The sequence below is a fragment of the Nesoenas mayeri genome (assembly GCF_963082525.1).
Source record: "Nesoenas mayeri genome assembly, chromosome: 26".
Lineage (NCBI taxonomy): Eukaryota > Metazoa > Chordata > Aves > Columbiformes > Columbidae > Nesoenas > Nesoenas mayeri.
The window spans coordinates 5,128,261-5,154,765 of record NC_137552.1 but is presented as its reverse complement, the minus strand read 5'-3'; the positions used below and the strand labels follow the sequence as shown (position 1 = coordinate 5,154,765).

The following is a 26,505-nucleotide window of genomic DNA, read 5'->3' as shown; positions in this document are numbered from 1 at the left end:
GGGGCCCGGGGCGGCGGCGGAGCCCATCCCCGTGGCCGCAACCCCGCGGCGGGCGGCCCGGCGGGACCATGCCGGTGATGAAGGGGTTGCTGGCGCCGCAGAACACCTTCCTGGACACCATCGCCACCCGCTTCGATGGCACACGTAGGGCTGGGAGCGGGGCCGGGCCGGGGGGGAGCGGGGAGGGTCCGCGCTGGGCTCGGCGGGGCCCAGGCAGGGGGAGGCGCTGCCCCCGGGAAGCGGTGGGGAGGACCGGGGCTGGTCCCGGTACCGCAGCCCCCGCGGCTCGGCGGGACACGACGGTCCACACGCTGTCCCGCGGACCGTCCGTGACCGGGCTCGGTGCTCCCCGACCTCCCGTGTCGCCGGTGTTTTGGGCAGCCCCGCGGTCGGTGCCGGTGCCAGCGGTGTCTGTGCCGGTGCCCTCAGCCGGTGCCGGTACCAGCGGTGTCTGTGCCGATGCTCTCAGCCGGTGCCGGTACCAGCGGTGTCTGTGCCGGTGCTCTCAGCCGGTGCCGGTACCCGCGGTCGGTGCGGGCGCGGCCGCGCTCAGCACCAGGGACAGAGCCCGGGCGCGGCGGGAGGGGCCGGGCGGGACCCGGGATCCAGACCCCCTTGTCTCCCCCCTTGTCTCCCACTTTGTCTCCCACCTCGCTGGGAGGGACCAGCACAAAACCAGCACTGGGAGCCTGCAGCCACCTCCCATGGCACAGCTGAGGCACCGGGAGCACCCCCGGGACACACATCGGCCGCGATGCTGGGCTGGCCTGGCGTGGTGCGGAGCATCCCGGCTGACACAGGTGTCATTTGCCCAGAGGAGCTCTTGTTTGGGGTGTTAACTTTGAGACTGCAATGCATAGCGAGGCATCCAGCCCCCCTGAGCCCTCCCAGCTCAGACTGAGCTGCACCCAGAAGTGCCAGAGAAAACCACATGTGCCTCATACTAGTGATGCTGTGCTGTGGCAGGATCCACATGCCCCTGGCCCTCTGCTGAGCTGCCCAGGAGTTCCCCCAGCTCTGCTGTGCTGGTAGCAGCATCCCTGGAGGCAACAGGGACCGGTGTCCCCAGCTCTGCTGGCCCTGGGCTCCCCAGGACTGGATCTGGCTCTCTGAGGACGAAGGTCCCTTTGGGACCTGCCAGCAACGCCCTGACACAAAGTTCTGGGAATTTGCTCCAGGGAGATGGGATTTGCCCCACAGCACCCTGCCTGCAACTGCACCCACCTGCCTCCCAGGCAGGCGCTTTTAAACAGAGTCCAGCTTTGAGGGTTTGATGTGTCTCTTATCGGCTTTATTTGCCATGGAGAGGGGCTTGAGCCGCAGTGATACCCAGTGTGAGTTAACCCTGCCTGTCCCAGGCAGCCGCTGCCCGCTGGGCCTGAGGTTGCCCATCCGGACAGGCTGGCCACCGAGTCAGGGGCTGCCGGGCCCCCCACAGCCGCTTCCCGCTTCCCAGCAGAGCTGCTCCCAAAGGCAAGCCCTTTTTTTTTCTTTTCTAATAACACATCCTGGACAACACCATAATCCTGGCTCCCCAGAGCCAAAATCTGGCCTTAGTCACAGCTTCAAGCTATTTTTGCTTCTCCCAAGCTAATCCTGGGCTGAGCTGTGCTGTGGTGGCCCCGCTGCACCCCCATCGCACCAGGGCTGCCTGTGGCTGCCGTCCCCTCCTTCCCGCAACCTCCTCTGCCCTTGCCCTGCCCGGCACGGCTCTGCTGTCGGTGCGAGTGTTGTAACCTGCTGTGGTCTCCTCTCCTTTGCTGCGAGAGTGGGTAGAACACATCTGCAGGCTCCTGCTGCCTGGGCTGTTGGGGTGCAGGGGTGCTGGCCTGGGGACCTGTGGGCTGGAGAGTGTTTCAGGGCTGGGGACACCCTGGTCTGCCCTTGCTGGGTGCAAACGCAGCTTGCACCGGCTGCACACCCCACTTCTTGGCACCCTTTTAGAACATGCCATCTGTCCCACTGGCGCAGAGCCTGCAGCAAGGAGCTGCTGTGGCCCCAGGGGCAGAGCCCCTGTCTGACCCATTGCTGGGGGGCTGTGGGGTGAAAATGGCTTCTGGGGGGCTGGAAAGAACTTTCTCTGCCTGGTGCCACCTCCCTGCCGGGGCAGGAGTGATGCTGCGGTGCTGGGACAGACCAAGGACGCTGCGTCTCCCCTGTGTCTCCATCCTGTGCTGGCTCGATGTGGGGCCCTGGCTCACCCCAGGCTCGTGGCCTCTCTCCCATCCTCTCAGCGGGTGCTGCCGCGGTGCCGCGGTGCCATTCCTGGGGCTGGGGGTCCCAGGAATGCAGCCCAGCACCTCTGGGCTGGCAGGACCCGGCCGGGTTTGCTGCTGCTCGCACTAAGCTGCCTGAGCCCTGGCGGGAGGTGGGAGCAGCAGATGGTGAGGGGGAGGCGTGAATCGCCTCGCTCGGGATCGCGTCTCTGGTGATGGGAGCCAAGAGCTGGATCCGGGCTCCTTCCCCTCCCAGCAAGTGGGGCTGGGGTCCTGCCCGGGACGGGGCATTTGGGGTGGCAGTGCAGGAGATGGTTGAGCTCTGGGAGTAGCCGGGGGCACTTGTCAGCTGGATGGAGACCTGGCTCCTCATCCCAGAGGGACCCATGGGGGACCGGGAGGGCTCGGCTCCCCTCTGTGCCCCCCAGGGTGGCCCCAAGCCCTCAGGGGCAGCTGCGTCTCCTTTCAGACAGCAACTTCATCCTGGCCAACGCACAGGTCCGCCGCGGCTTCCCCATCGTCTACTGCTCCGACGGCTTCTGCGACCTCACCGGCTTCGCCCGCACCGAGGTCATGCAGAAGAACTGCAGCTGCCGGTTCCTCTACGGGGCCGAGACCAGCGAGCCCGTCCTGCAGCGCATCGAGAAGGTGCTGGACGGCAGGCAGGAGTACCAGACCGAGGTCTGCTTCTACAAGAAGGGTGGTGAGTGGTGCACGGGGATGGGACGTGCCCGCTGCTCCGGCTGGGGGGTCAACCCTGTGCTGGCCCCAAGGTGAAGCCACCGAGCAGCGGAGGGACTGTCCTGCCTTCACCGCCCCTCTCCTCCACGCAGGAACCGCGTTCTGGTGCCTGCTGGACATCATGCCCATCAAGAACGAGAAGGGGGAGGTGGTGCTCTTCCTCTTCTCCTTCAAGGACATCACAGAGAGCCGGGGCAGGAGCCACCTGGGTGACAAGAAGGAGGGTGAGCGGCGGCTGCGGGATGGGGACAGGATTTGGGGAGCGGTGCACAGCGGACATGTGGCAAAGGGGCTCCCGGTTCCCTGCTGGGTCCTGCTTGCCTTTGTGTGAAGAGGGGACCCCAAAACAGCCCTGCTCTGTGCACCGGTGCTCCCACTAACCTAGCGTGTATTGTCTGCTGCAGAGAAGCAGAAGACCAAGAAACCCGGGAGCTCACGCCTGCGGGCAGCACGGAGACAGGGCCGGACGGTGCTGCAGCGCCTCAGCAGCCAGTTCACGCGAGGGGACCGCAGGGAGATGAAAATCAACCGCGTAAGGACCCAAGGGAGCGCGATGCCCTCCGTCCCCACCATCCACACCATGGCGCAGGGTGCAGACGTGGCTCATCCACAGCAGCAGAGAGACCAGCGGGTGCCCGGATCCAGCAGCTCTGGCCGCGCTGTGTCTCTCCTCACACGTCTGCTGTCAGGAAGCCCCAGCTGCTCGCTGTTGGCACAGCCGTGCAGGCCCTGGGGATCACCGTTACCAGGCTGCGGCAGCCGTGGGGCTTCCACAGCAGCAGGGAGCGGTGTCATTCCTGTGCCAGCCTGCTTGTGTGGTGCAGGGTCCCGAGTGATGGGCATTGCCCACAGACACGGGACCAGGGCAGGGCTGTGTCACCAGCCGACAGTGGCCAGGGACACAGAGCTGGCAAGCGGGCGAGGAGTCTACATGTGCCCATCCTGAATTGGGGGTGCTGGGGCTCTGCCCTCGCCCACGCCGGGTGTCCCTGGGGAGGGTGGGGGTGGCTTTGCCCCAGCACATGAATTGGCACCTGGGAGGGTTCTGTGCAGCAGCTGGCGGTGCCAGTGGATTACCGCTAATAGCATTTGCACAGCGTTAATTGATGTGTCGTAATTGGGCGTTCTGTGCCCATCTCTGAGGGTGACCTCAGCACAGCCCACGTGCCCCATTGGAAATGTGCGTCCATCACCCTGGCATTGGGGCTTCAGCCAGGCTGGTGGGATTCAGGAGGAGGTTGGGGCTGCGGTGGCCTCCACCCCCTCATCTGCGATATCCCCTGTGCTGTCCGTGTGCCACGTTGCCGTTTGCTCCCCCAGAACGTGTTTGAGAACAAGTCATCCATCCCTGAGTACAAAGTGGCCTCCGTGCAGAAGTCCCGCTTCATCCTGCTCCACTACAGCATCTTCAAAGCCCTCTGGGACTGGCTGATCCTGCTGGCCACCTTCTACGTGGCCATCACCGTCCCCTACAACGTCTGCTTCACGGGAACGGAGGACAGCTTCTCGGCCGCCCGCAGCACCATCGTCAGCGACATCGCCGTGGAGATGCTCTTCATCCTGGGTAGGGCCCCAGGTGGGATGGGGACACGGGTTGGGACAGGGATGCAGCCAGAGGGGTGATGGAGAGGGGAGCTGGCATCACTTTGCCCCTGTTGCTGGTGCTGAGCGCCCCGGGAATGTGTCCTGTGTTGGCCATGGACACTGGTCCAGCCCCCTGGGCATGGCGGGGGCGGTGAGGGCTGCTCCTGCTCCCCCCGGCGCAGACATCATCCTGAATTTCCGGACGACATACGTGAGCAAGTCGGGCCAGGTGGTGTACGACCCCCGCTCCATCTGCATCCATTACATGGCCACCTGGTTCTTCGTGGATCTCATCGCCGCTCTGCCCTTCGATTTGCTCTACGTCTTCAACGTGACCGTGGTGAGTGTCGGGGGACAGCGCGGGGGGCTGATGGCCCCATTTGCGGGGATCCGCTCCGCGCACGTGCCTGGAGCGGCGCGGGTAGCAAGGGGCCGCAGGGACGGCAGCTGGAGCGGGAAGCCTCCCACGCATCTGAATTTAACCAGGGGCTGCCACAAATGACAGTAAATGCCAAGGCAGCGCTCCAGGAGCTGCAGGCAGGTGCCTGCCCTGCAGCCAGCGCCCTGCACCCAGCACCCAGGCTACCGAGGAGCTCCGCATCCCAATATAAATACCCCATGCACACGCACCATCAATAGCGAGGGGGTTTTGCACGTTGCCTGCTCTGGCAAGGCGGTGGCCACACGTGCAGGCATGTGCTGGTCACAAACCCTGAGCCTCCCCGGGCTCTCGAGGGACCCAGCAGCACAGCGGGTGTGATGAGCTGCATCACCCCTTCCCATCCCCTGCTAATTGGGGCAGGGAGGGGAGCGCAGAGGCTGTAATTAGCTCACTGGAGGCAGAGCGGCGTGTGGGGAGGACAAGGGCACTTGGGGATGGTGCTGCCCCCCACAAGCCAAATTCAGCTCTGCTCATGCACCAGCGGTGCTGCTGGCAGGAAAACAACAGTGGCCGTAGCCGTGGCCGGGGCCATTGCTGCTGTTGCCTGTGCTGGGCAAGCTGCGGTGCCCTCTTCCTATTTTATGGCAAAACCTGGTAAAATTGACAGAATGAGGGTAAACGGCCTCAAGTTGCCCAGGAGAGGTTGAGGTTGGATGTGGGGAACAATTTCTTCCCCAAAGGGCTGTGGGGCATTGGAACAGGCTGCCCAGGGCAGTGCTGGAGTCACCATCCCTGGAGGGCTGGACAGACGGACATGAGGTTCTCAGGACATGGGGCAGGGACAGGGGTGGGTTATGGCTGGACTCCACGATCCTGAGGGTTTCTTCCAACCAAAATGATTCTGTGATTCCATGACCCTCCTGGCAGCTGTGGGGGGTGGTGAAGGGTCCCTGTCCCGGGGGAGGTGGAGGAGGATCCCTCCCCAGCCCTGCCTGAGCCCCAGGTTCACCGCCTGCCCCGCTCCCCAGACCTCGCTGGTTCACCTGCTGAAGACGGTGCGGCTGCTGCGGCTGCTGCGGCTGCTGCAGAAGCTGGACCGCTACTCGCAGTACAGTGCCATGGTGCTCACCCTGCTCATGTCCATGTTCGCGCTGCTGGCGCACTGGATGGCCTGTATCTGGTACGTCATCGGCCGCAAGGAGATGGAGAGCAACGACCCCCAGACCTGGGACATCGGTGAGCGGGGCTGCCCGTCCGCAGGGGCTGCATGGGCCAGGGGCACCGAGGGGTCCAGAGGAGGATGGTGAAGTTGGTGAAGGTTTGGAGGGGAAGCCGTATGAGGAGCGGCTGAAGTCCCTGGGTCTGTTCAGCCTGGAGGAGGCTGAGGGCAGAGCTCATGGGGCTGCAGCTTCAGCAGGGGAGCAGGAGGGGCAGGGATGAGCTCTTCTCTTTAGTGACCAGTGACAGAACCCAGGGAACGGCAGAAGATGTGCTGGGGAGGGTCAGTTGGACATGAGGAAAAGGTTCTTCACCCAGAGGTGCTGGACACTGAACGGTCTCCCCAGGGAGGTGTCACAGCCTGGCAGTGTTCAAGAAGAGATGACAATGTCCTCAGGCACACGGTGTGAACTGTGGGGTGTCCTGTGCAGGGACAGGAGTTGGACTCGATGATCCATTTGGGTCAACTGAGGACATCCTGTGATTCTATGACTCCTGGGTTCCTCCTGCCAGCAGCACAGGGCACGGTCCCACGGGGCAGGCAGCGATTCTGGCTGGCTCCTGCCTTCAGAGCGAGACCCCAGGGCAGGGACAGGAGCCGTGGGGAGCACCGAGCCCCCCGACGGGCTCTGACCCCGGCTATGCTTGGCAGGCTGGCTGCACGAGCTGGGCAAGAGGCTGGAGGCTCCCTACATCAACAACTCGGCGGGGGGCCCCTCCATCCGCAGCGCCTACATCGCCTCCCTCTACTTCACCCTTAGCAGCCTGACCAGCGTGGGCTTCGGCAACGTCTGCGCCAACACCGACGCCGAGAAGATCTTCTCCATCTGCACCATGCTGATCGGGGGTGAGGAGGGGAGCGGGGCAGGGGGCTTCGGCAACATTGGATCTGATGGAGAGGGGCAGAGGAGCCACAGAAATGATCAGAGGGATGGAAAACCTCTGCTGGGAGGACAGGCTGAGAGAGTTGGGGTGTTCAGCCTGGAGAAGGCTCCGGGGAGATCTTATTGCAGCCTCTCCAGACTTAAAAGGGGATGATAAGAAAGATGGGGACATACTTTTTTTGCAGGGGCTGTTGTGGTAAGACAAGGGGTGATGGTTTGAAACTAAAGGAGGGAGATTCAGGCTGGACACAAGGCAGGAATTGTTGCCCTGAGGGTGGTGAGAGCCTGGCCCAGGTTGGCCAGAGACGTGGTGGATGAACCATCCCTGAGACACCCCAGGCCAGGCTGGACGGGGCTCTGAGCACCCTGAGCTGGTGCAGATGTCCCTGCTCATGGCAGGGGGGCACTGGGGGGGCTGGGAAGGTCCTTCAACCCAAACTATTCTGTGATTCTGTGGTTCTATGATTCTACCCCCGGCTGCCCAAGCAGTGGATGCAGCAGGGACCCTGGTGCTGGGGTTAGGGAAGAAGCCCCCATGCCGCACCCCTCAGCCCCGTGCTGCTGGTGGGGGCAGACCCCAGACCCCTCCTGAGCCCCCCATAGACTGCAGCCCCCCCAGCCGGCCCCTCGCTGGGCCTGACGCTGCCGTCCCGGCCCCCAGCGCTGATGCACGCCGTGGTCTTCGGCAACGTCACCGCCATCATCCAGCGCATGTACTCCCGCCGCTCGCTCTACCACACCCGCATGAAGGACCTCAAGGACTTCATCCGCGTCCACCGCCTGCCCCAGCAGCTCAAGCAGAGGATGCTGGAGTACTTCCAGACCACCTGGTCGGTGAACAACGGCATTGATGCTAACGAGGTGGGAGATGTTACTGTGTTCACTTCGGGCCTCTCAAGACAAAAGACCTTGAATTGCTGGAGAGAGTTCAGAGAAGTGCAGTTTCTTCCCCAAAGGGCTGTGGGGCATTGGAACAGGCTGCCCAGGGCAGTGCTGGAGTCACCAGCCCTGGAGGGTTGGACAGACAGACATGAGGTTCTCAGGGATGAGGGACAGTGCCAGGGGTGGGGGAATGGTTGGACTCGACGGTCTTGAGGGGCTTTTTCAACCAAAATGATTCTGTGATTCTGCCCCCAGCATGGGGGCGATGGGGCTGGCAGGGCCAGCAATGAGAGTGCAGGTGTGTGTGTCTGTATGTGCACACGCGTGTGCAGACATGCACATGTTCATCCTCTGCTGCTGGCAGGACCAGAGCTGCGCGCCAGCACGGGGACGGGCTCCTGCCAGCACTGGGGTGGAATGGGCACGTGGAGCACACGCAGCCCATCCTACGGCCACCGTTGTCCCATGTTTGCCAAACGGGACTCCTGGGCTCAGCCAGGGCAGCTGAGCAGTGAGACGCTCTCCCGCAGTGGGGAATCTGCCCCTTGGGGCTAGCAGGCTGTGGGGGAGGCTTCTCCCTGCCCCCTGCCCCCCAAGCACCCCGGCTCTGCTCTCCCCAGCTGCTGCACGACTTCCCCGATGAACTGCGCGCCGACGTGGCCATGCACCTCAACAAGGACATCCTGCAGCTGCCCGTCTTCGAGACGGCCAGCCGGGGCTGCCTGCGCTCCCTCTCGCTGCACATCAAGACCTCGTTCTGCGCCCCGGGGGAGTACCTGCTGCGCCAGGGGGATGCACTGCAGGCCAACTACTTCGTCTGCTCCGGTTCCCTCGAGGTGCTGAAGGACAACGTGGTTTTGGCCATCCTGGGTGAGGGCAGGTTGCGTGGGCTCCCCTCCAGCCCCTTCTGCTGGTGAGGGCTCCAGGGCTCACCCCATCAGCGCACCCCGCTCCCCTCCTGCAGGCAAAGGGGATTTGATCGGAGCCGACCTGTGCAGCACGGACCAAGTGATTAAGACCAACGCGGACGTGAAGGCGTTGACCTACTGCGACCTGCAGTACATTGGGCTGCGGGGGCTGTGCGAGGTGCTGCAGCTCTACCCCGAGTACGCCAGCAAGTTCACGGCCGACATCCACCAGGACCTGACCTTCAACCTGCGGGAGGGCAGCGAGATGGAGGTGGGTGCGTGTCCTCCCTCACAGGTCCCTTCCCATCCTCGCGAATCTCGGGGTCCGCACGGCCATGGAAGGGGAGTTTGTCTGTCCCTGCTCATGGTCCCCAGGCTTCTAAATGAGGGCTGGGGGCTGTGGCTGTGTCACCCCAGCCAGGCAGGTACGTCCTGTCCTGTCTCTTCTCAGCTCCACGCGGGGAACTGGAAGCCAGAACATTTGCAATGCAAGAGGCTGAGGTGGATGGAGGGCTTGGAAATGGGGGTGGAGAGGACTTGGGGGGCACCGCAGGACAGCCGGCCAGGGCACGGCTCCCCGGTGCGCAGGAGGAGGTGTTGGGGGCTGCCAGGTTTAGTCACGCTGCCGAGGGGCTGTTCCGCTGCAGAAATAGCTCTGCAGCGCTTTTCCTCCCCCGGCTCTGCTGCTGGCACCGAGCAGCTGGGGGCTCTTCCAGAGCATCTCCCCCAGCACCCACCGCCCCCAGGCTCTGTTGAGTTGGGTGGGAGGTCACTCTCTAGATCCCAGAGAGCTGCAATGTGTCCATCACCCAGGAGAGGGATAAATGAACCAAGGATGGGGGCAAACAGGGCTGGGCATGTGCAAAAGCAACAAGCTGAAGGTCAGCAGAGATGGGGTCCTGCAGGAGCCCTGGGCGCCCTCTGTCCAGGGACAGATTCTTGGGCTGAGCCAGGGTTGGGAATTGGGGTGCAGATGAGGTTCCAGCTCAGGACACACACACCAAGGTCTGGCAGCTCATCAGCGTCACAAGAGCAGCAGAGGATGGAGAGCAGGAAAGGGGCTGATGAGGACGGGGCTGATGCGTGGGACCAGGGGAAGGTTTGGTCGTTCAGGGGGGCACTGAGAGGCCAGTGGGGAGCAGATTGACACCTGCCTGGCACCGTGTCTGCCTGCGGCCGGGGTCCCATGTGCTGCTGAACCAGCATCGTCCGCTTTCCCCGCAGGGGCTCTGCCGCTACTCCCGGTCCCCACGGCTGTCACAGACACCACAGGTTTGTACCGCGCTGTGGAGAGGACGGGGCAGGGGTGGCCGTGTCCAACCTTGGCACCTGCACGGGACCAGCCCTGACCTCCCACACCCGCCCGCAGCCTCGTCCGGAGAGTGCTGCTGCCCCGGAGAAGCCCCTTCCCTCCATCCTGGAAGACGAGGAGGAACCCGACGAGGTTTTCCAGTACTCGCCCACCACCATCACCCGCCGCAAGCTGCTGCTGCCGCAGCTGAGCAGCCCGGCGCGCCACGGCTCGCTGAGCAGCCTCCTGGGTGACGAGCTGTGCCAGATCTCAGCCCTGCGCCGCAATTGCCGCTCCCCCGCCCGCTGCAGCCGCGGCCGCAGCCCCTCGCCGCAGTGCCGGAGGGACGCCCGGCCCCCGGAGCAAGGGGGTGGCACGAGCAGGAGGCCACCCAAGCTCCTCATCCCCTCCCTGCACGCCAACGGCTCCCCAGACCTCAGCCCCAGGTGAGGCTGGGACACGCGAGGAGGATTAGATTGGATCTGGGGAACAATTTCTTCCCCAAAGGGCTGTGGGGCTTTGGAACAGGCTGCCCAGGGCAGTGCTGGAGTCACCATCCCTGGAGGGTTGGACAGACGGACATGAGATTCTCAGGACGTGGGGCAGTGCTGGGGTGGGGTGACAACTGGACTTGATCTTTACAATCTTCTCCAACCAAAATGATTCTATGATTCTACGCCAGCAGCTCATTCCCCCGCCGTGCCGGCCGGGCTGTGTGGGGCTCTGGGAGGCCCCTGGTAGAGGGGCAGGGGGTGACAATGACCCCTCCCTGTCTTAGAGTTGTGGACGGGATTGAAGACAACAGGGGCACATCGGAGCCACAAACCTTCTGTTTCAACGTGGACTCCCCGCTGCAGAGCGTGGCAAGAGACTCCCCCACGTCAGGTACCACTCCGGAGGGGGTGGCCCTGGGGATGGGGGGCTCGGGGAGCCCCCTGTCACCAGCTGTGTCTTCCTCAGCAGGGACTGACACAAGCAGCCCAGCCCTGGCAATGGAAGCGGAGGAGATAAAGCAGAACGTCAGGAGGCTCAACCAGGAGGTGCGGCAGGGGCCCCCCCGAAAGCACCGGGGATGCTCACCCGGGGGCATCGGCGGGTGGTCACCGCTCTCCCTCCCCTTCCAGATCAACCACCTCAACCAGGAGGTTTCGCACCTCAGCCAGGAGCTGCAGCGCATGATGGAGCTGCTCCAGAACCGCCTGCCCCACCCCCAGCCCCCCACCTGCCCCTACCGCCCGTCTGCAGCCTCTGCGACACCCCCCCGACCCTCCCCACCCTCCACCCAGGTGGCCCCCTCGCCCCTACCCGTGCCCCACAGCTCCCACAGCTCCCCCTCCGCCAGCCCCCGAGCCCAACGCTGCCCCGTCCGCAGCCGCTCTGCCCACGCCACCGCCAGCCCCTGGCTGGGCACCGAGGGGCCGTGCCCGCTGCGGGGGGACACCCCAAATGTGCACCCCCGCCATGGCTCGGACTCGCAGCCCCTCCTGCTGCCGCCCCGCTCTGCCCGCTCCTTCCCCGGCTGCTCGGCTGGTGGTCGTTCCCGCGCCCACCCGCAGCCCCGCTCCAGCTCCGTCAGCTCCCACTGACCCTGCGGGCACCGGGGTGGCGGCAGGGGGGCCTTACCCCGGGAGACCCTTGCCCTGGGGGGATCCTTGTCCTGGGGATGCTTCACCCTGGGGGGACTCTCATCCTGTGTGTCCCTTGCCCTGGAGGGACCCTTATCCTGGGCATCCTTTGCCCTGGGGGTCCCTTGTCCTAGGGATCCTTCAGCCTGGGGGGACCCTCATCTTGGGGGTCCCTTGCCCTGAGAGAACCCTTGTCCTGGGGGATCCCTCACCCTGGGGGGTCCTTCACCTTGGGGGTCCTTCACCCTGGGGGGACCCTCACCCTGGGGATCCCTCACCCCATGGGTCCTTTGCCCTGGGGACACCCCTGCCCTGGGGATCCCTCACCCTGGGGGACCCTCGCCCGCTGCCCCCTCTGCCCTCCTCGCTGCCCAGGACACACCGGCTTCGCCCTCCGACTCCGCCAGCCCGACGCCCCCCGGGGACGTGGCCGCAGGAGCCCCCAGGGTGCAGCGGGAGCCCCCCAGGGTGCAGCAGGAGCCCCCCGGGGTGCAGCGGGAACCCCCCGGGGTGCAGCGGGAGCCCCCCACGGTGCAGCCGGAGCCCCCCGGGGTGCAGCGGGAGCCCCCCAGGGTGCAGCCGGAGCCCCCCAGGGTGCAATCGGAGCCCCCAGGGTGCAGCGGGAGCCCCCCCAGGGTGCAGCCGGAGCCCCCCAGGGTGCAGCGGGAGCCCCTCGGGGCGCAGCGGGAGCCCCCCGGGGCGCAGTGGCCGCCCCAGCCCGCCACCAGCAGGGATTTTGATACGGTTTTATACTCTATGCCCACGAGGTCTTTTTTCTACACCCGGCAGCCCCTCCCGGGACCCCCGCCCGTGGGCCGGGGCTGAGACCCGCGGGGCCGGTTTGGTGCGCGGGGCCGGCTGGGAGGCTCGGGGGGCGGGTGTCTCCGGGAGGGGTGTCCGGGAGTCACGGCGCCTCCCGCCGCCGCCGCCTCTCCGGCCGCCGCCGTTGACGTCGTTGCCCCCGCCCCAACGGGAAATAAAGGCTCTATTTTTCCAGCCCGGACTCCAGTGTCTCTCTGCCCGCTCTCCCCGCCGCTCGCTCCCCGGCACCGAGACCCCCGCTCCCGCACCCCTGGGTCCCTCCCCGACTACAACTCCCATCGCCCCCCGCGGCGGGCGCAGACTGACGTCACCCCGGCTCACGTGACACGGTGAGGCCGGGCGAGGGGCGGAGCCCCGGCGAGGGGGCGTGGCGATTATGATTGGCACGTCCCGCTGCCTGTAGCCGACGAGCTGCTGGCGGAAGGGGTGGGCGGATCCGGAAGCGGAACGGGTAAAGGCGGAAGTGAGGGCCGGGGCCTGCGAGACTCACCTGCGGCGGGGGGAGCGGCGCTCCGGGCGGTGAGTGCGGCCGGGAGCGGCGGCGGCTCCGGGCGGGCGGTGCCGGGAGCCAGCGGCGCCCTGCGCGGTGCGTGGCCTGCGGACCCGGCTCCCGAGGCAGCCCAAGGGGTTCGTCCGGTCGGGGGAGGCAGCGGGGCGGCGCCGCGCCGTGCACCCCGCGGTGGGAGCGGAGCGGGTTGCGGGAGCCGGGGTTTGGAGCGAGCTGGCGCTGCCCTCCGTGGCGCGGGGGCTCCGAGGCCGCCCGCAGTGACGCTCCCCGGCCGGGTCCCGGTCCCGCCGGGTGTCCTCCCGGCCCGGGGGGTCACGGGCCGGGAGCTGCGCCCCTTGCACGATCATCCCGAACCCCGAGAGCGCCGCGTCCGCGCCGTGCGGGCTCCGCTCCGCGTTTCTCCGTCCGCTGGAAGGACTCTGGCGGCCGCTGCGGTGCTGGGGCTGCGGTGCTGGGGCTGCGGTGCTGGGGCTGCCCGGCTGCTCCTCCCCGGCTCCGTTGTGTGTCCGCTGACACCGTGAATTCGGCAAAATAACGGGCACTTACAACCGCGTTTTAAGGTTTTAAAAGTAGCATTTCTTAATCCCGAGGTCATACGTGGCTTATACTGACAGAAAAATTGCATATTCATTATAATTCTTGACACCCATTAACATATTCCGTGCCTATTCTAACACAAGCTACCTGTTTAAGCCATACTGAGCAACATTTGCATGTTTCTCAGTTATCGGTTTTAAAAGAATATGTTGTAAATCTATGGCAGTTTTTAGAATAGGGTATGATTGCTAAGTACAAAGATTCTCTGGTTACAAGCTCTGCTTATAAAACAATTCTGTGGTTGTGAGGTTGGTTGATCTTTAAAGGCTGCTGCCTTAATTATCTCCTGAACTATGAGTTCTGCAATTCCTTGAAATACAGCCTAATAATTAGAAATACAAGTATCACTGGTAGCGATGACTGAAGTTTAAATGGGATTTGGGGAAGGTGTGGCACCGGCAAGGACAGATGTGGTGTAATAGTTTATTGTAGCCACTCAGCTGCTGAGGTGGGAATAGAAACTGTGGAGTCTGAGAGCCTGGCTGTGCTCTTGGGAGCCACCTCAATGGAGGACGTGACTCTATCTGCTGAAAATAGGTGCTGGTGGAACGGAGACTCTTCTGGATGGGCGCTGATGACAAACGCAGCCCCTGCGCTCCCCCCGAGGGGTGTTTGTGGTGTGAAATGTGGAGCACAAAGTCTGCGAGGAAGTTCTGTAGCTTGTCTGGAAGGGAGCCCGGGAGCGCCTGCAGATAAGGCTGCGCTGGGGGGTTTGGGGCAGCACGAGCGACACCGGGAGTGCGGTCGCTGTGTGATCGTGCCAAGGCTGGCAGTGCCGATTACATGTCAGCAACAGGTCTGTAGGGCTGAATCCCTTATTCCCGGGGATATCCAAGGTGCTGCTAAAACCCCCGGTGTCTGGGTGGGACCTGTGACAGTCGCAGTTTCTCTCTGCAAACTTAACTGTGGTTCTTGCTGTAAATGGCTCTGGCAGCGAGACCGAACGCGGCGTTGACCCCATCTCTGCTGACCTTTAACTTGTTGCTTTTGCTCGTGGCTGTTGGATTTCTGACCTTGGCTGTTTCCAAGCGCATAAGGAAATCGGAGGGAAGAGAATACACCGAGGTGCTATTTTAAGTCTTATGTGGAACAAGTTGCATCTACTATTCTTAGCTTTTATGTGCGGTGGGTCAACGTGTATTTGAGCTGTCCTGCTTATGGTGTGACATCAGTTCTGCTTTGCACTAAGCTGGGAATCCTGAGCCTACTCTGCAGCCTGCTTGACGACCAAAAAAGAGATACTTCTGGTTCATTTTGGCTTGACATGTGCTGTCTGAGTGAAACTCTGGGGAATATCCCATTAACATTCACTATTACCTTGACTCTAAAAGTATTTGCATTTTTTCAGCTTAGCTGGATACTAAAGTGAAAAATCTGACTGAAAAGGGTGAAGAATTTGGAGCAGCGTAGGCAGCTACAAGATGATGTTGGCCTTAATGCGTTATTGGAGTGAGGAGAGCAGGTAAAGCCTGAGTCAGAGCTGGGAGCTTAAAAAAAGCAACGTTTAGGTTCAGTAACTGGGTCTTGGTGCTGAAATAATCTCAGACTTCTCTTGGGTCTCAACACTATAACTACTTTTGTAGCAAAAAATCTACATCTAGAGGCAGTCTTTGAGACTACAGGCTAATTTAGGCAACGTTTGTTTTAAGATAGTGCCAGGCAGTGTAGGTACCTCCAGGCTAAGTAGGTGCTGATAGCGCTTGTTTGGTTTAGGTTCCTTTCCTGGTGGAACCAGGTTTGGGCATCGTCTGAAACAAAACTGTTTAGTCATGTTTTTGTAGTTGGTGTGTGTGGCCAGACTTCAGTGTTGTGATGACAGTGGAGTTATCTCCATCACAGTAAAGCTCTAGAATTGATCTAGGCCCTGCTGGTCATCAGCTCTTGATCCTAATTTCTTGTGTTTAGCGGATAGGTGGTCGTGGCATCTTCCTGGAGGGGGGGTGGAAAGAATGCCAAGTGCTTTCAAACAGAGGAAATGAAATGGGAAGGCTTCTAATGAAGTGGGTGTAGCCCAAAGTCTCAGTCAGCATACTTGGAAGAGACTAGAAACGGTGGAGTCAGCTGTTTTCTTCCCTTGGGGTATGAAGTTTGAAGTCCTCTTATGTAAGTTCTGTTAAGTCGACAGACTAATACCGTGAAACCACTCCAAGTGCTGGCCAGAAACAATGAACCTTCCTGGAAGTGACAGTGTGGGAAAGAATAAAGCTTCATCTACATCCGAAAAGGAGCGTTTTCCTCCCCTGGAGCACGGGAATGAGCTGCTGGAGTAGTTCTACATAAACAGATAAGAAAAGGCCGACTTCTGTGTTTGCTTTTGTTTGGTAGAGCTCCAAATCAGGAGCTGCTAGAAGCGAGAGATCTTTGTGCAGTCTGGAAAAGATAATATGAAGGTCACTGACTCTTTTGCAGTGAAGATGGCAGTTTTCTGCTTTGTGTTGTTCATGATCTTGCCTTGTTCACAGGGCTTCTGGGCAAAATGAAGTGTGTCTTTTCAGTGTGTGCTGAGCAGTGGGCAATATGAAGAGTCTTGTTTGCAGAACTGAAGACTTGATGCTGTTGTTCAGTTTGTAGCTGGTCCAGACTCTGCTTATGAGCTGCTCCTTCAGCCTAGCTGAGCTTCATCTCCTGTGAAACAGGACTAAGTTCCTGCAGTATCAAGGATCACTAAAAGTAGGTGAGGCTTCCATGGGGGAGTTAATCTGGGGACAGGGGACAACTAGTGAGAAGCTGATGTGAAATGAAGATGCAAAACCCTTCCAGAAGCATCTTACGCTGCTGTTCATGATGTTTCTCATTCCACTCTTCTTAGAGCAATCTTTGCAAGTGTATTGTGCCCAAGCTTAGCTAAGTAGAGCCTGACTGAAGCTGTGCTGAAAGTTTCCCTCACTCCGGTCTGGTGTGAGTTCACTTGTTCTTGTGTGAACACAACTGTGGGGTCGGCGGCCCCGAGCGCGACACCTCCGCCTGCCGCGCGTTTCTCTGCTCGGCTGTGCTGATCTAACAGACACAAACTGCACTTTCAAAAGCAATTAGTCACACTATTCTGCAGAATTTAAACCCCCGCTGGATTAGGCTTGGAACTTCCTGGTGTGACCCAACGGGGTGATAACTCTTTTTTGCTGGTCCCAGTCAACTCTGTGTATGAAACCTGTAGCTCCAAGGTGGTGTCAGTAAGTGTAATGTCTTTTTACCTAATGACCCATTTTCAAGGATTTGTGGTAAAGGATAACTGCTTAAACCTAGGAAACCCTTCGGAGGGGATGTGTATGGGGTTCAACTGGGTGGAAGGTGGATTGAGGGAGCATCACAGTTCCCTTTGCTGGCCCAAGCGCTGTGCTTGGCTCAGCCGTGCAGGCTGGCATCTTGGCCTTGCCTTCCAAAGCCAGATCAGCTTTGTAGGGCACACTGGCTTCACAGTTTCCAAACAGTTTTAGAGCTGCCTTGCCTAGTTCAAGCAGATGCCATCTCGCAGATGAGATTCGGTCTCAAACTGCGCAGTAGCTTTGTGTATCTAGCAGTGTGTTCAGATTTGGCTTGATCTTCAGTTCTTGCCCAAGCGCATCGCTGCCCGTCCAGATCAGACCTTGGGTTTGGCCACTTGAGAACCCTGAGAAGCAGCAGAGACTTGGCCTTTATCAGGATTTCTTCCCTTGGTTTGTCTTGCCTTAAAGGCTTTGTTAATCCCTCTTTGGAAGGGAGATGGCTTCATTTCAGTGTGCTTCACAGCCCAGGGAGCAATGGAGAGGTCTCTGCTGCCGACTTGGCCCTGATGGCGCAGCCGGGGGCGGCTGCATGTTGTGCCCTCCTGTATCCAGCATGTGTGGGATCGAGTGGTAACTGGGGTGGCAGCCTTGAGATCTCTGATAGAGCTTGTTTTTGAAAAGCTGCTTTGAACAAACAGCCGGCTGCTGGGGCCGCTTTGGAGGCCGCGGCTCTGCAGATGTCGGGAAGCAGATGCATGTGGGAAAAGCATGAAGAGGAGCTGGTGGTACAGATCCTGCTATGTGTGTTTAGGACTAGCTACCAACGAAAAGCTTTTTGCTGGCGTAAATATTTTCCTCTAAATTAAACTCAGTGTGCCCAGGTCTTTGGGAGGCTTGTTCACGAGGCTCTACAGAGAAATGTGACTTTAATTTCTGGTAGTTTAACAACCATCAGAATACTCCTGAAGCTGCTCTCTGGGCTGGTTTAGGTCTGGGAATCTACATTTTAAGGCTGTAGCGCAGCTCTTGACAGCGGCAGTGACTGGTTCCCCAATTCAGAGCTGTTACTGAAGCTCCAGATTACAGCCCCACTGATCAAGAGACTGTGTTCTTTGTTTGTGGAGGGAAGTGCATCTTGTCTGGAGAAAGGTGAAGTATTAAAACTGATCAGGCTTTATGAGACTGAGGTGTGTACTTACAATTCTGTTTCCTGGTTCGTTGGTAGGAGCTGGACCTGTTTCATCCTCAGCAGTGTGGACCCTCCTGCTTTTGGAGTTCTTATTAATCATACGAATGTGTTGGAAAGTCAGGTTTGATGGTCCACGCGATGCTAATCTGGGCTTGTGGAGTCTGTGTTATCACACTTGGTGCTGGTCCTGCTTGTGGAAGCTGCTTGTGAATCAGAGAATCATTTTTGTTCACAAAGACCCTTGGGATCATCAAGTCCAACCGTTAACCCAACCCTGGCGTGTGAATCTTGGTCCTAAAGCTGGGTCGCCAGTTCTGGGTGGGAGTGGGGGAACAGCAGCCTCGTGCTGCCCATCCCGTGTTAGGTGGAGCAGAACCACTTGGTAACTTCAGAGGTTGCTTTGCCAAGAAATTCATGTAACGCTGTCAGCTATTTAACAAGATAAATACTTCACTGGGGTTTTTGTCTTGAGTGTTTTGATTTGAAGCCAACAAATCCCCAGCGAAACGGCTTCTTGCATAGCTGAGAGCAGCGGCGGTCTTCTTGGGTAACTAGGTTCTTCAGGGCTGGGTTTCTATATATCAGCAGCTTCCAGAGTGGTGAACACAGGGCAAAAATATCAGATCCTGTAACTTCTGACACTAAACTAGCAGCTCCCCTGTGCTGGGGAGGCTTGTGAAGCAGTTTTCTTATGCAGGGGTTAATGTGGTAATTGTCCTGTGGACACGGCATTTAATGTGCAGAACATTAGTCTGCAACAGCGACAGAGCTTATGTGTTGCTAATAGACTGCCTGGGGAAATTAATACAAGGTTAAACAAGCAAAAGCTGCTCCCTTGCAGACTCTGGTCAGAGGAGAAGCTCTAAAAGGTGGGAACTTTTTCAGGCTGATAGATGTAGAGTTGCTGATGTGCTTCTCCAGCCTGGTGGTAACCAAGACGCTCCTGCCCAGAGCTGCTAAATGCCGCTTCCTCACTGCCCAGCAAAACAAGGTGTTGATTTACTTCTTATCAAGCTTTTTTTGTCCTGTCAAAACAGCCTTTGAGGAGATGGGGCTCCTGACGGGTGTTACTGGACTTTGCAAGGACCCAGCTCTGAACTGCAATCTCTTCACTGACTTAACCCAAGCTTGGACAGGCCACTCGAATCAACGGCTTCTTCACAGCTCAGGCTACTGACACATCTCGCTGCACCGAAGTTACTCCTCGTGGTTTTGTCCCTACCCATGAGCTTCAGTGAACGGTGCTGCTTAACAGCAGGTTTCTGACTCACCTCCTGGTCAAAACAATTTGTTTAGGTGGAATGTGTCTGCAGGTCAGAGTGTGCTCGGGTGCTGGTGTTCTGGGTAAACACCCAGAGTTTCCTTGGGGGCACACTCAAGACTCACCATAAGGAGAAACCAGCGTTTGGGGGATTTTGTCTCTTTTTTGCGGTTGTCTCTGTGAACAACAAGCTTGGAGGGAAAGCGGCGATACAGAACAGATGCGATGGGTTGTAGCATTTATCATTGTCAGGAAGTGGGAGTTGTGATGAGAACAGGAAACGTCCCTAAATCTGTGTAACTGTGCACTTGGAAAACACTCCTGCTGTGTGCAGTCGAGCTCAGTGCTTAGGAAGGGACTGAGACTCATGTTTAACTATGAGACAGCTTGTCTTGCTGCTCCTGCCGTGGTTTGGTGCTTCTGCACAGATTTGGTGCTGGGAAGATGGGATGGCAGTTGATTGTGGGTGGTGCTGCCTGTTTACTGCTCAGTGTAGCTGGATTTGAACCGTCTCCCCGTCAAGAATGTGGCCGGTAGCCTGATGACCTGGAACAGTGTGGAATAAGGGCAATAAGGCAACTAGGATGGGGTGTGGGAAGGGTGGGGTGTTGGCTCTGCACTTGGATCGAGCCGTCGAGACTCTCGGTCAGCGGTTTGTGCCCGTTTGCAGCAAGGCATGGGGAGCACTAGTTGCTTTTATTCTCTGAATACTCGGCGTGTGCCCGGAGAGCGGCTGCTGCCAAGGGATTTCCCTGCACCAGGTAGTGCTTCAAAGGCCTTTTTTAGGGCTGCTCTAAGGTGCAGTGTTTAATGGCTTGGTGTGAGCGCCTCTGAACCAACAGACTGAATGTAGGAACTCCCTTTCATCTGAAGGGCTGACATACCGGGCTGCTTCCCATCACGGCTCGTGTGCGGCACTCCAACAGCTCCATATCGCACCGACAGTCTGAAGTCGCTGCTTTGTGAACTCGGGAAGGAGCTAAAGGTCAACCTTAGTTACCTCCATGAACCAAGTAATTGTTGTTTTAATAGATGCAGCTCTAATGACACCGGTCGGTGTGCTGGCCGTTCTTTACTTGCCTCACCCTAGCAAGGTATGTGTAACATCTACACACCAGTGGAAGTGCTGGAGGGCCCACTGGTGCGGAGGAAAGCCTGTGTTACCAACATCCCTTCTCCAGGGAGGCTCAGACATCCCAGATGCTGCTTAGGGACAGAACTAGCCCGATGCTTCTGTGGTACATGCAGCGATAACTTCCCACCATGGGCAGGCGTCAAACCCACCTTCTCGAACTGGTGCAGCTGTTCCACGAGTGCATCGCTAACTCTGACCTCCTCTTCCAGTTGCAACCTGCCTCCGGGTGGATCCCAGCGCAGAGCCTGCAGCATCCTCCGCGCTCCCGCGCTTAGGCCACGATGGCAGGTCGAGGTGGAGCTGCCCGGCCGAACGGACCAGCTGCTGGAAACAAAATCTGCCAGTTCAAACTCGTTCTGCTGGGAGAGTCGGCGGTGGGGAAGTCCAGCCTCGTCCTGCGCTTCGTCAAGGGGCAGTTCCACGAGTACCAGGAGAGCACGATTGGAGGTGAGTGCCGGCTCCAGGTGCCTGTGCCCACAAGATGCTGGCCTTACTAATGCACACCAGGGCTGTCACAAGTAATAATGACTGTTTCAGTCTAGTCTCGGTTCTTTTTGCTATAAATAGAGTCAGGCAGCTAATGCTTTAACTTCTGGTTTACAAATTGGTGGGAAGATCAGCGCAGCAGAGAATAATGCTATGGCAACTGTGCCTTCTGCTTCTAAGGCATCTTCACTTCCAGTGCTTGAATTCCTGCTTCTAATTAGAACCAAGCGCTTCAGCTTGGTTTATAGCCCTTAATTATCTTTTCAGACCATGACCTGGGATTTTGAGGCTGTTTCTACCCTCATGCTATTAACTACTTCCATGCACTTTCAGGTCTAGTAGTTCTTTAGCTTGAAATCATTAGCACAGTGTCACTAATCAAAGGTTGGTCAGCACCCGGGTCTCTGGGCAGCAATATTAGGAGGTGTGTACTCAGAAAAGCTTTGATTTGTCCCTATAGTAACACATGCAGGGAGTAAGTGTAGCTGTAGTATGGACACAAAGGGCTTAACGCTGTGCAGACTCTGTTCTGCTTCAGCCTGTACCCAGGCCTGGTTGCCTTTATCCTATTTGTAATAAGCAAGAAAATAACCCGTTACTAAATTGGGGAGTGATGTGTTAACTGGGCTGACTTCAGAGCTTTGGGGAGCACCTCGCTGGTGATGCTGCAGCTGAACTGTGTCACCTGGGAGAGGAGGTGGCTCTGCTGCGCCAGTGGCCACCTGGGCTTGTGGGCCACCTCCCTGTCAACTACGTGGTGGCTCTTGTGCTCCTGTGTGCGAGGAGCTTATGATAAAGAGCTGCAACTTCCACAGCAAACTGCGCTGAAACGGCCTCTGTTTGGGGCTCCTGCTCGCTCCCATGTGCAAGCAGAACTGCTCCGAGCTCCTGGCTCTGGCTGCGGGGACGCTCCAGCTGGAGGGAAGGCCAACACACACCTTGTCTTTCAGCTGCCTTCCTAACACAGACCGTCTGCCTGGATGACACAACGGTGAAGTTTGAAATATGGGACACGGCGGGACAGGAGCGGTATCACAGCCTGGCGCCCATGTATTACCGAGGTGCCCAGGCGGCCATCGTCGTCTACGACATCACTAACACAGTGAGTACTGGGGAGGGCTCTGCGTGTTACTGGGCTGTGTTTGCTGGTGCTTCTCGTTTCCACGGGATAGCGTTGGGGTTCAGAGTATCTGCAGGTATTGAGTTTCTTAAACTAATGGCCTCTTCCTCAGTCTGACCAAGGCTAAGCTGATAGAGGATCCTGCTGCAAAGTGCTGTAGAGGCAGAACACTTCTTACAGGAAAGACTTGTTCTAATCATATCTTCGCTGTGGGTTTGTACGAGGCTGCCCTTCCTGACTGCTGCCTCCTCTTTGCTTCCAGGACACATTTGTACGAGCCAAGAACTGGGTGAAAGAGTTGCAGAGGCAGGCTAGCCCCAATATTGTAATTGCACTAGCAGGAAACAAGGCAGACCTTGCTACCAAGAGAGCTGTGGACTTCCAGGTGAGTGGGAATCTAGATCAGTTGTTACCTGAGCAAGTCAGGAAAGCGGCTTTTTGCTGAAGCGAGGGAGGTGCTGGCATGTGCGGAGTGCTTTAGGGAGGGTCAGAGGCAAGATTTATGCTGCTGAGGACCCCAGGATGCCGTTCCAAGGGAATTTCAGCCTTTCACATGCACTCCATTCACAGCACTTGTAGCTCTTGTTGGTAACATGACAAATGTGGAGAATAAGGTGCGGAGAGCACAAGCTTCAGCCTTCTCTGGTGCCTTACTCACCTGGGGCTGTCTTTATGAAGCAGGATCTCTTAGATACAAGACACGTGAAGAATCATTCCCAACTTGTTCTCTACTCCTCACAGCTCTTTCCTTGTCTAAGTCAAACATTCAGTGAGAAGCTCTTATCTCAGCCCCGGGTTGCTTGTGGTGCATTTACAGTGTGTGTTACTCTCCCAGCCAACCAAAGTACAAGGTGTTGTGCTGCTCAGGACACGCTGTGTCTTTATTTGGCTCAAGCAGCTCACAAACAGCCTGTGCTGCTGTACCCCAGCTCAGTGCTGGGCCACCAGCCATGTGATATTGTCACTGTGGGTCTCCCAGTTGTCCCAGTCAGGGAACTGGGGTGGGACAGAGTGTTTCTTCAGTGTTCAGTTTGCCAATGAGTGGAAGCTGTTTGGACCTCCTCTTGGCAGGATGCCTTTAGCGCTCTAATGTGATTGCTTGTAGGATGCACAAACATACGCAGATGACAACAGCTTGCTGTTCATGGAGACGTCGGCAAAGACAGCGATGAATGTGAATGAAATCTTCATGGCAATAGGTAACGGCTGGTGCGCAGAGGGATGACGGGAGTAGCAGTGAGCAGCCCAATGGAAACTGGGAGCTCTATCTCTGTGATTTCCTAAGGGATATCTCACAGAGGCACCCCAGGCAGCAATTTAGAGAGGCGATATGCTCCAAACAGAATAACTGTTTAGCAGAAAGTCAACTAGATTTATCAGCTGGGGTCTGGAGGCTCTTACTGGGTTAGATACCTGGTTTGCTGGACTTTTGTGAACAGTTCACTGAGAGTTTGGAGCCTTTGCCTTGCGAAGCCTGTTCTCTCTCCCTTTATCCAGGCTGGTAAGGAAGGAGCAGGATTGAGCGCACTAGGAGGGTTGGTTTGCTGTGCTCATGCTGCCGGCAGCGTCCAGCTCTATATTTAATACTTGCAGCCTTATCAGAGCGGGGCTGAGCCAGCCTGTGGCCCGCAGTGGGGAGCAGGTTGCCCTCTGTTAGCCTACTAATGTCTGGTTTTTCTTTCTAGCCAAGAAACTGCCAAAAAATGAACCCCAGAATGCTCCTGGAGGGCCAGGTAGGAATCGGGTGGTTGACCTTCAGGAGAGCAGTCAGCCGAGCAGGAGCCAGTGCTGCAGCAATTGAGCAGCCGCCCCCGCCCGCCCGAGCCCTGAACTACGTGACTGGAACCCACGCTAACAATCGCACTTACCGTAGAGCGGCCGCCGCCGGGGGCTGCTGTGATTTCTCCATCCCTTTCTGATCATAGGCTGGAGGGGAGTTCTTCCACCTGCACCTTTCTGTACAAATACTAATTCAATTCTAAGTCTTAAGTCACTTTTTTTAATATATGAACTTCTGCTCTTCCCTCTTCCTGGTGGTGGTGGATGCACAGCCTGGTGTCTGCCCAGCCAGCCCATGGGTGGGGGCCAGCAGCACCCAGGTCCCACAGTACTGTAGTTCACTATTGGAAACAAAGGGATATTGAGACTAGAAAACCTTGTTTAAAACGACCCGTGTGTAAAAGCTGAGGCTCATACCAGTATGATATTGCCTAGAACAACCACTAAACTGTAGCATTATAGTGACAAACTCTGGCTTTTCAGCCACTTATTGACCAAATCAATCATGAGTATTCTGGGGTGGGGCAGAGGGAAGCAAAACTGGTTTCTTCTGTATTTTGTATTGTATGTTTCTTCATGTAACCAATCAGTATCTTGTCAATATAGTACATACAACTAGCTGCCTGTTGTCTTTATTTGTGTTGGACTCTAGCATGCCAACTCTTTTCTATCTCCAGTTCTGTTGTAATGCACTAATCCTATTGCAACTTTTGCAAAAAAAAAAAGAGATCTTGTATAGAAAATTGTCCTTTTTTTGGATGGTTGTGATGCCACTAATGTTGTTGACCCTGCTCTGGTGTGAACGCACATGGTTCCGATGTACAGAGGTGGGGTGGGGGAAACCTCGGAGAACTTGCCAGTGGGAAACAATATGTATTGCAAAAGCCTGTAATTCCACAAAGTATGAAGGGAGGTATTAAAATGGCTTCTGTTGCCAGACTCTGATGTTGGCTGCTGCCTAGTGCCTAATGCAATGTCTTATGCATACTGATATTTAAGAGGAACTGTCAACTCTGCCGTTCATCATGAACTTCAGTTTTGTGTGATAAACAAAGAAAAAATTTTTATAAACCTATCCTAATCGACAATGTTCATGTTTCTTAATCAGCTCGAAGCAGGAGGGGAGTGGAGCAGAATGTGCCGCTTGTGCTGGAGGCTGGTGACACCTTGGCTGGAGCACAAGCTGCATGTGGAGTGGGGTCCAGGGGGGCTCCGAGGCGCTTTGCTCACTGGGTGCTGCTTCCTTGAGGACCTCGGGGCCTCTGTGGGACCCCTGAGGTCTCATCACCTCCCCTGGGGGACAGGCTGGTGCTGCTGTTGTGAAAGGGCTTCCCCAGCCCCAGCGATCTTGTGAACGCGAGGTGCTGTTGCCATCTGCTGGTTTCTTTCCCTGGGCTCTGTTTCTGGCTCCTCTGAGGATTCTGGGGCTCCATCTCTGTGGTTTCCTAAGGGATATCTCACAGAGGCACCCCAGAACGCAATTTAGGGAGGCGATGCGCTCCAAACTGAATAACCAGGACTGTTTAGCAGAAAGTCGACTATAAATGGGGATTTATCAATTTTTCAGCGCTCTGGCAACAGTCAAACCGCAGGTTTGATGATCCAGGGGAGATGGATGTGGAGTCTCAGGTGGGAGCCCCATGTTATAGCCTGGTCGGATCTGCTGTGGTCACCACGAACATGATGCGGAAGCTTCTCTGGACTGTCACCGAGGGTCCTGCCCCCCAGCCGGGGAAGAGGACTTGAGTCTCAGTGCCCCAGGGTAGGGGGATGTGACTGTGGGCAGCACCCAAGGTGAGTACGTGAGGAAAAGGTGCTGAACAGCCATTAACTGCCCCATTGAAAGCTCCACATCTCATCGCATGGGGGGGGTTGCAATTGCCACAGGGGGTCTGGCTGATGCCTCAGCATCCGCTGCTGAGCTGGGAGGGACCCGGTAAAGGGTTGGGGACGCTGCTCCAAGGGACTTGGAATAGGACTGAGGACCCTCTAAGGGATTAGGAGTCGGACTAGGCACCCTCTATAGGACTCGGTGCTGGGTTGGGGACCCTCTAAGGAACTTGGAATCGGACCAGGGACTGTTTAAGGGACTCGATACTGGATTGGGGAGCCTCTAAGGGACTTGGTACCAGGTTTGGGACCCTCTAAGGGATTTGGAATTGGACTGGGAACCCTCTAAGGGACTTGGTACCAGGTTTGGGACCCTCTAAAGGACTCAGTGCCAGGCTGGGGACCCTCTAAGGGATTCAGATATGGACTGGGGACCCCCTAAAGGACTCAGTGCCGGGTTGGGGACCCCCTAAAGGACTCAGTGCCAGGCTGGGGACTCTCTGAGACGCTCGGTGTGGGGCTGGGGACTGTCGCTGGCTGTGGATGGTGCAGCAGAGCTCCGCAGAGCAAACCCTCCCCGTTGCCGGGTGGGAAGGGCTGTCTGAGCTGCGGAACAGCTCTGCACAGGTGTGCCTGCCCGCATACCTGCTGTCTGGCTGCATACCTGCTGCCTGCCCGGGCCTGAGCCTGCCTGTGCTGCTTAAACACCGTCTGCAGTCCGGCTTCGCCCTCCACCCTCTGGGCTCTCGGGGGTCCTGCAGCCCCTTTCCAAGCTGTGTGGGAGCCCAGAGTGGCTACAACAGGGGCACCAGCACCCAGCCAGACTGTTTGCTGTGGTGTTTTC

At 58.1% G+C, this 26,505-nt stretch overlaps 2 protein-coding genes across 5 annotated transcripts; both read left to right on the top strand.

Annotated features, from left to right (window-relative positions):
• Positions 1-68: 68 nt before the first annotated feature.
• KCNH4 (potassium voltage-gated channel subfamily H member 4) lies at positions 69-11,692 on the top strand (the record flags this gene model as incomplete). The annotated part of the gene is made up of 16 exons (XM_080360044.1): positions 69-144; positions 2,686-2,919; positions 3,050-3,181; positions 3,362-3,489; positions 4,278-4,521; positions 4,724-4,881; positions 5,952-6,159; positions 6,794-6,988; positions 7,687-7,886; positions 8,528-8,777; positions 8,872-9,086; positions 10,040-10,087; positions 10,185-10,552; positions 10,885-10,991; positions 11,070-11,146; positions 11,231-11,692. 16 exons carry the CDS (start codon positions 69-71, stop codon positions 11,690-11,692), a joined length of 3,102 nt encoding a protein of 1,033 aa, XP_080216170.1.
• A 1,285-nt stretch (positions 11,693-12,977) lies between these two features.
• RAB5C (RAB5C, member RAS oncogene family) lies at positions 12,978-24,906 on the top strand. 4 transcript variants are annotated; one of them, XM_080359790.1, is made up of 6 exons: positions 12,978-13,072; positions 20,656-20,893; positions 21,883-22,034; positions 22,315-22,437; positions 23,158-23,251; positions 23,738-24,906. In XM_080359790.1, exons 2-6 carry the CDS (start codon positions 20,728-20,730, stop codon positions 23,851-23,853), a joined length of 651 nt encoding a protein of 216 aa, XP_080215916.1. In that variant the 5' UTR covers positions 12,978-13,072; positions 20,656-20,727; the 3' UTR covers positions 23,854-24,906. The 4 variants fall into 4 exon arrangements, with proteins under 4 accessions (XP_080215916.1, XP_080215917.1, XP_080215919.1 ...); XM_080359791.1 differs by lacking the exon at positions 12,978-13,072 and adding an exon at positions 13,074-13,180; XM_080359793.1 differs by lacking the exon at positions 12,978-13,072 and adding an exon at positions 13,089-13,139.
• Positions 24,907-26,505: the final 1,599 nt, after the last annotated feature.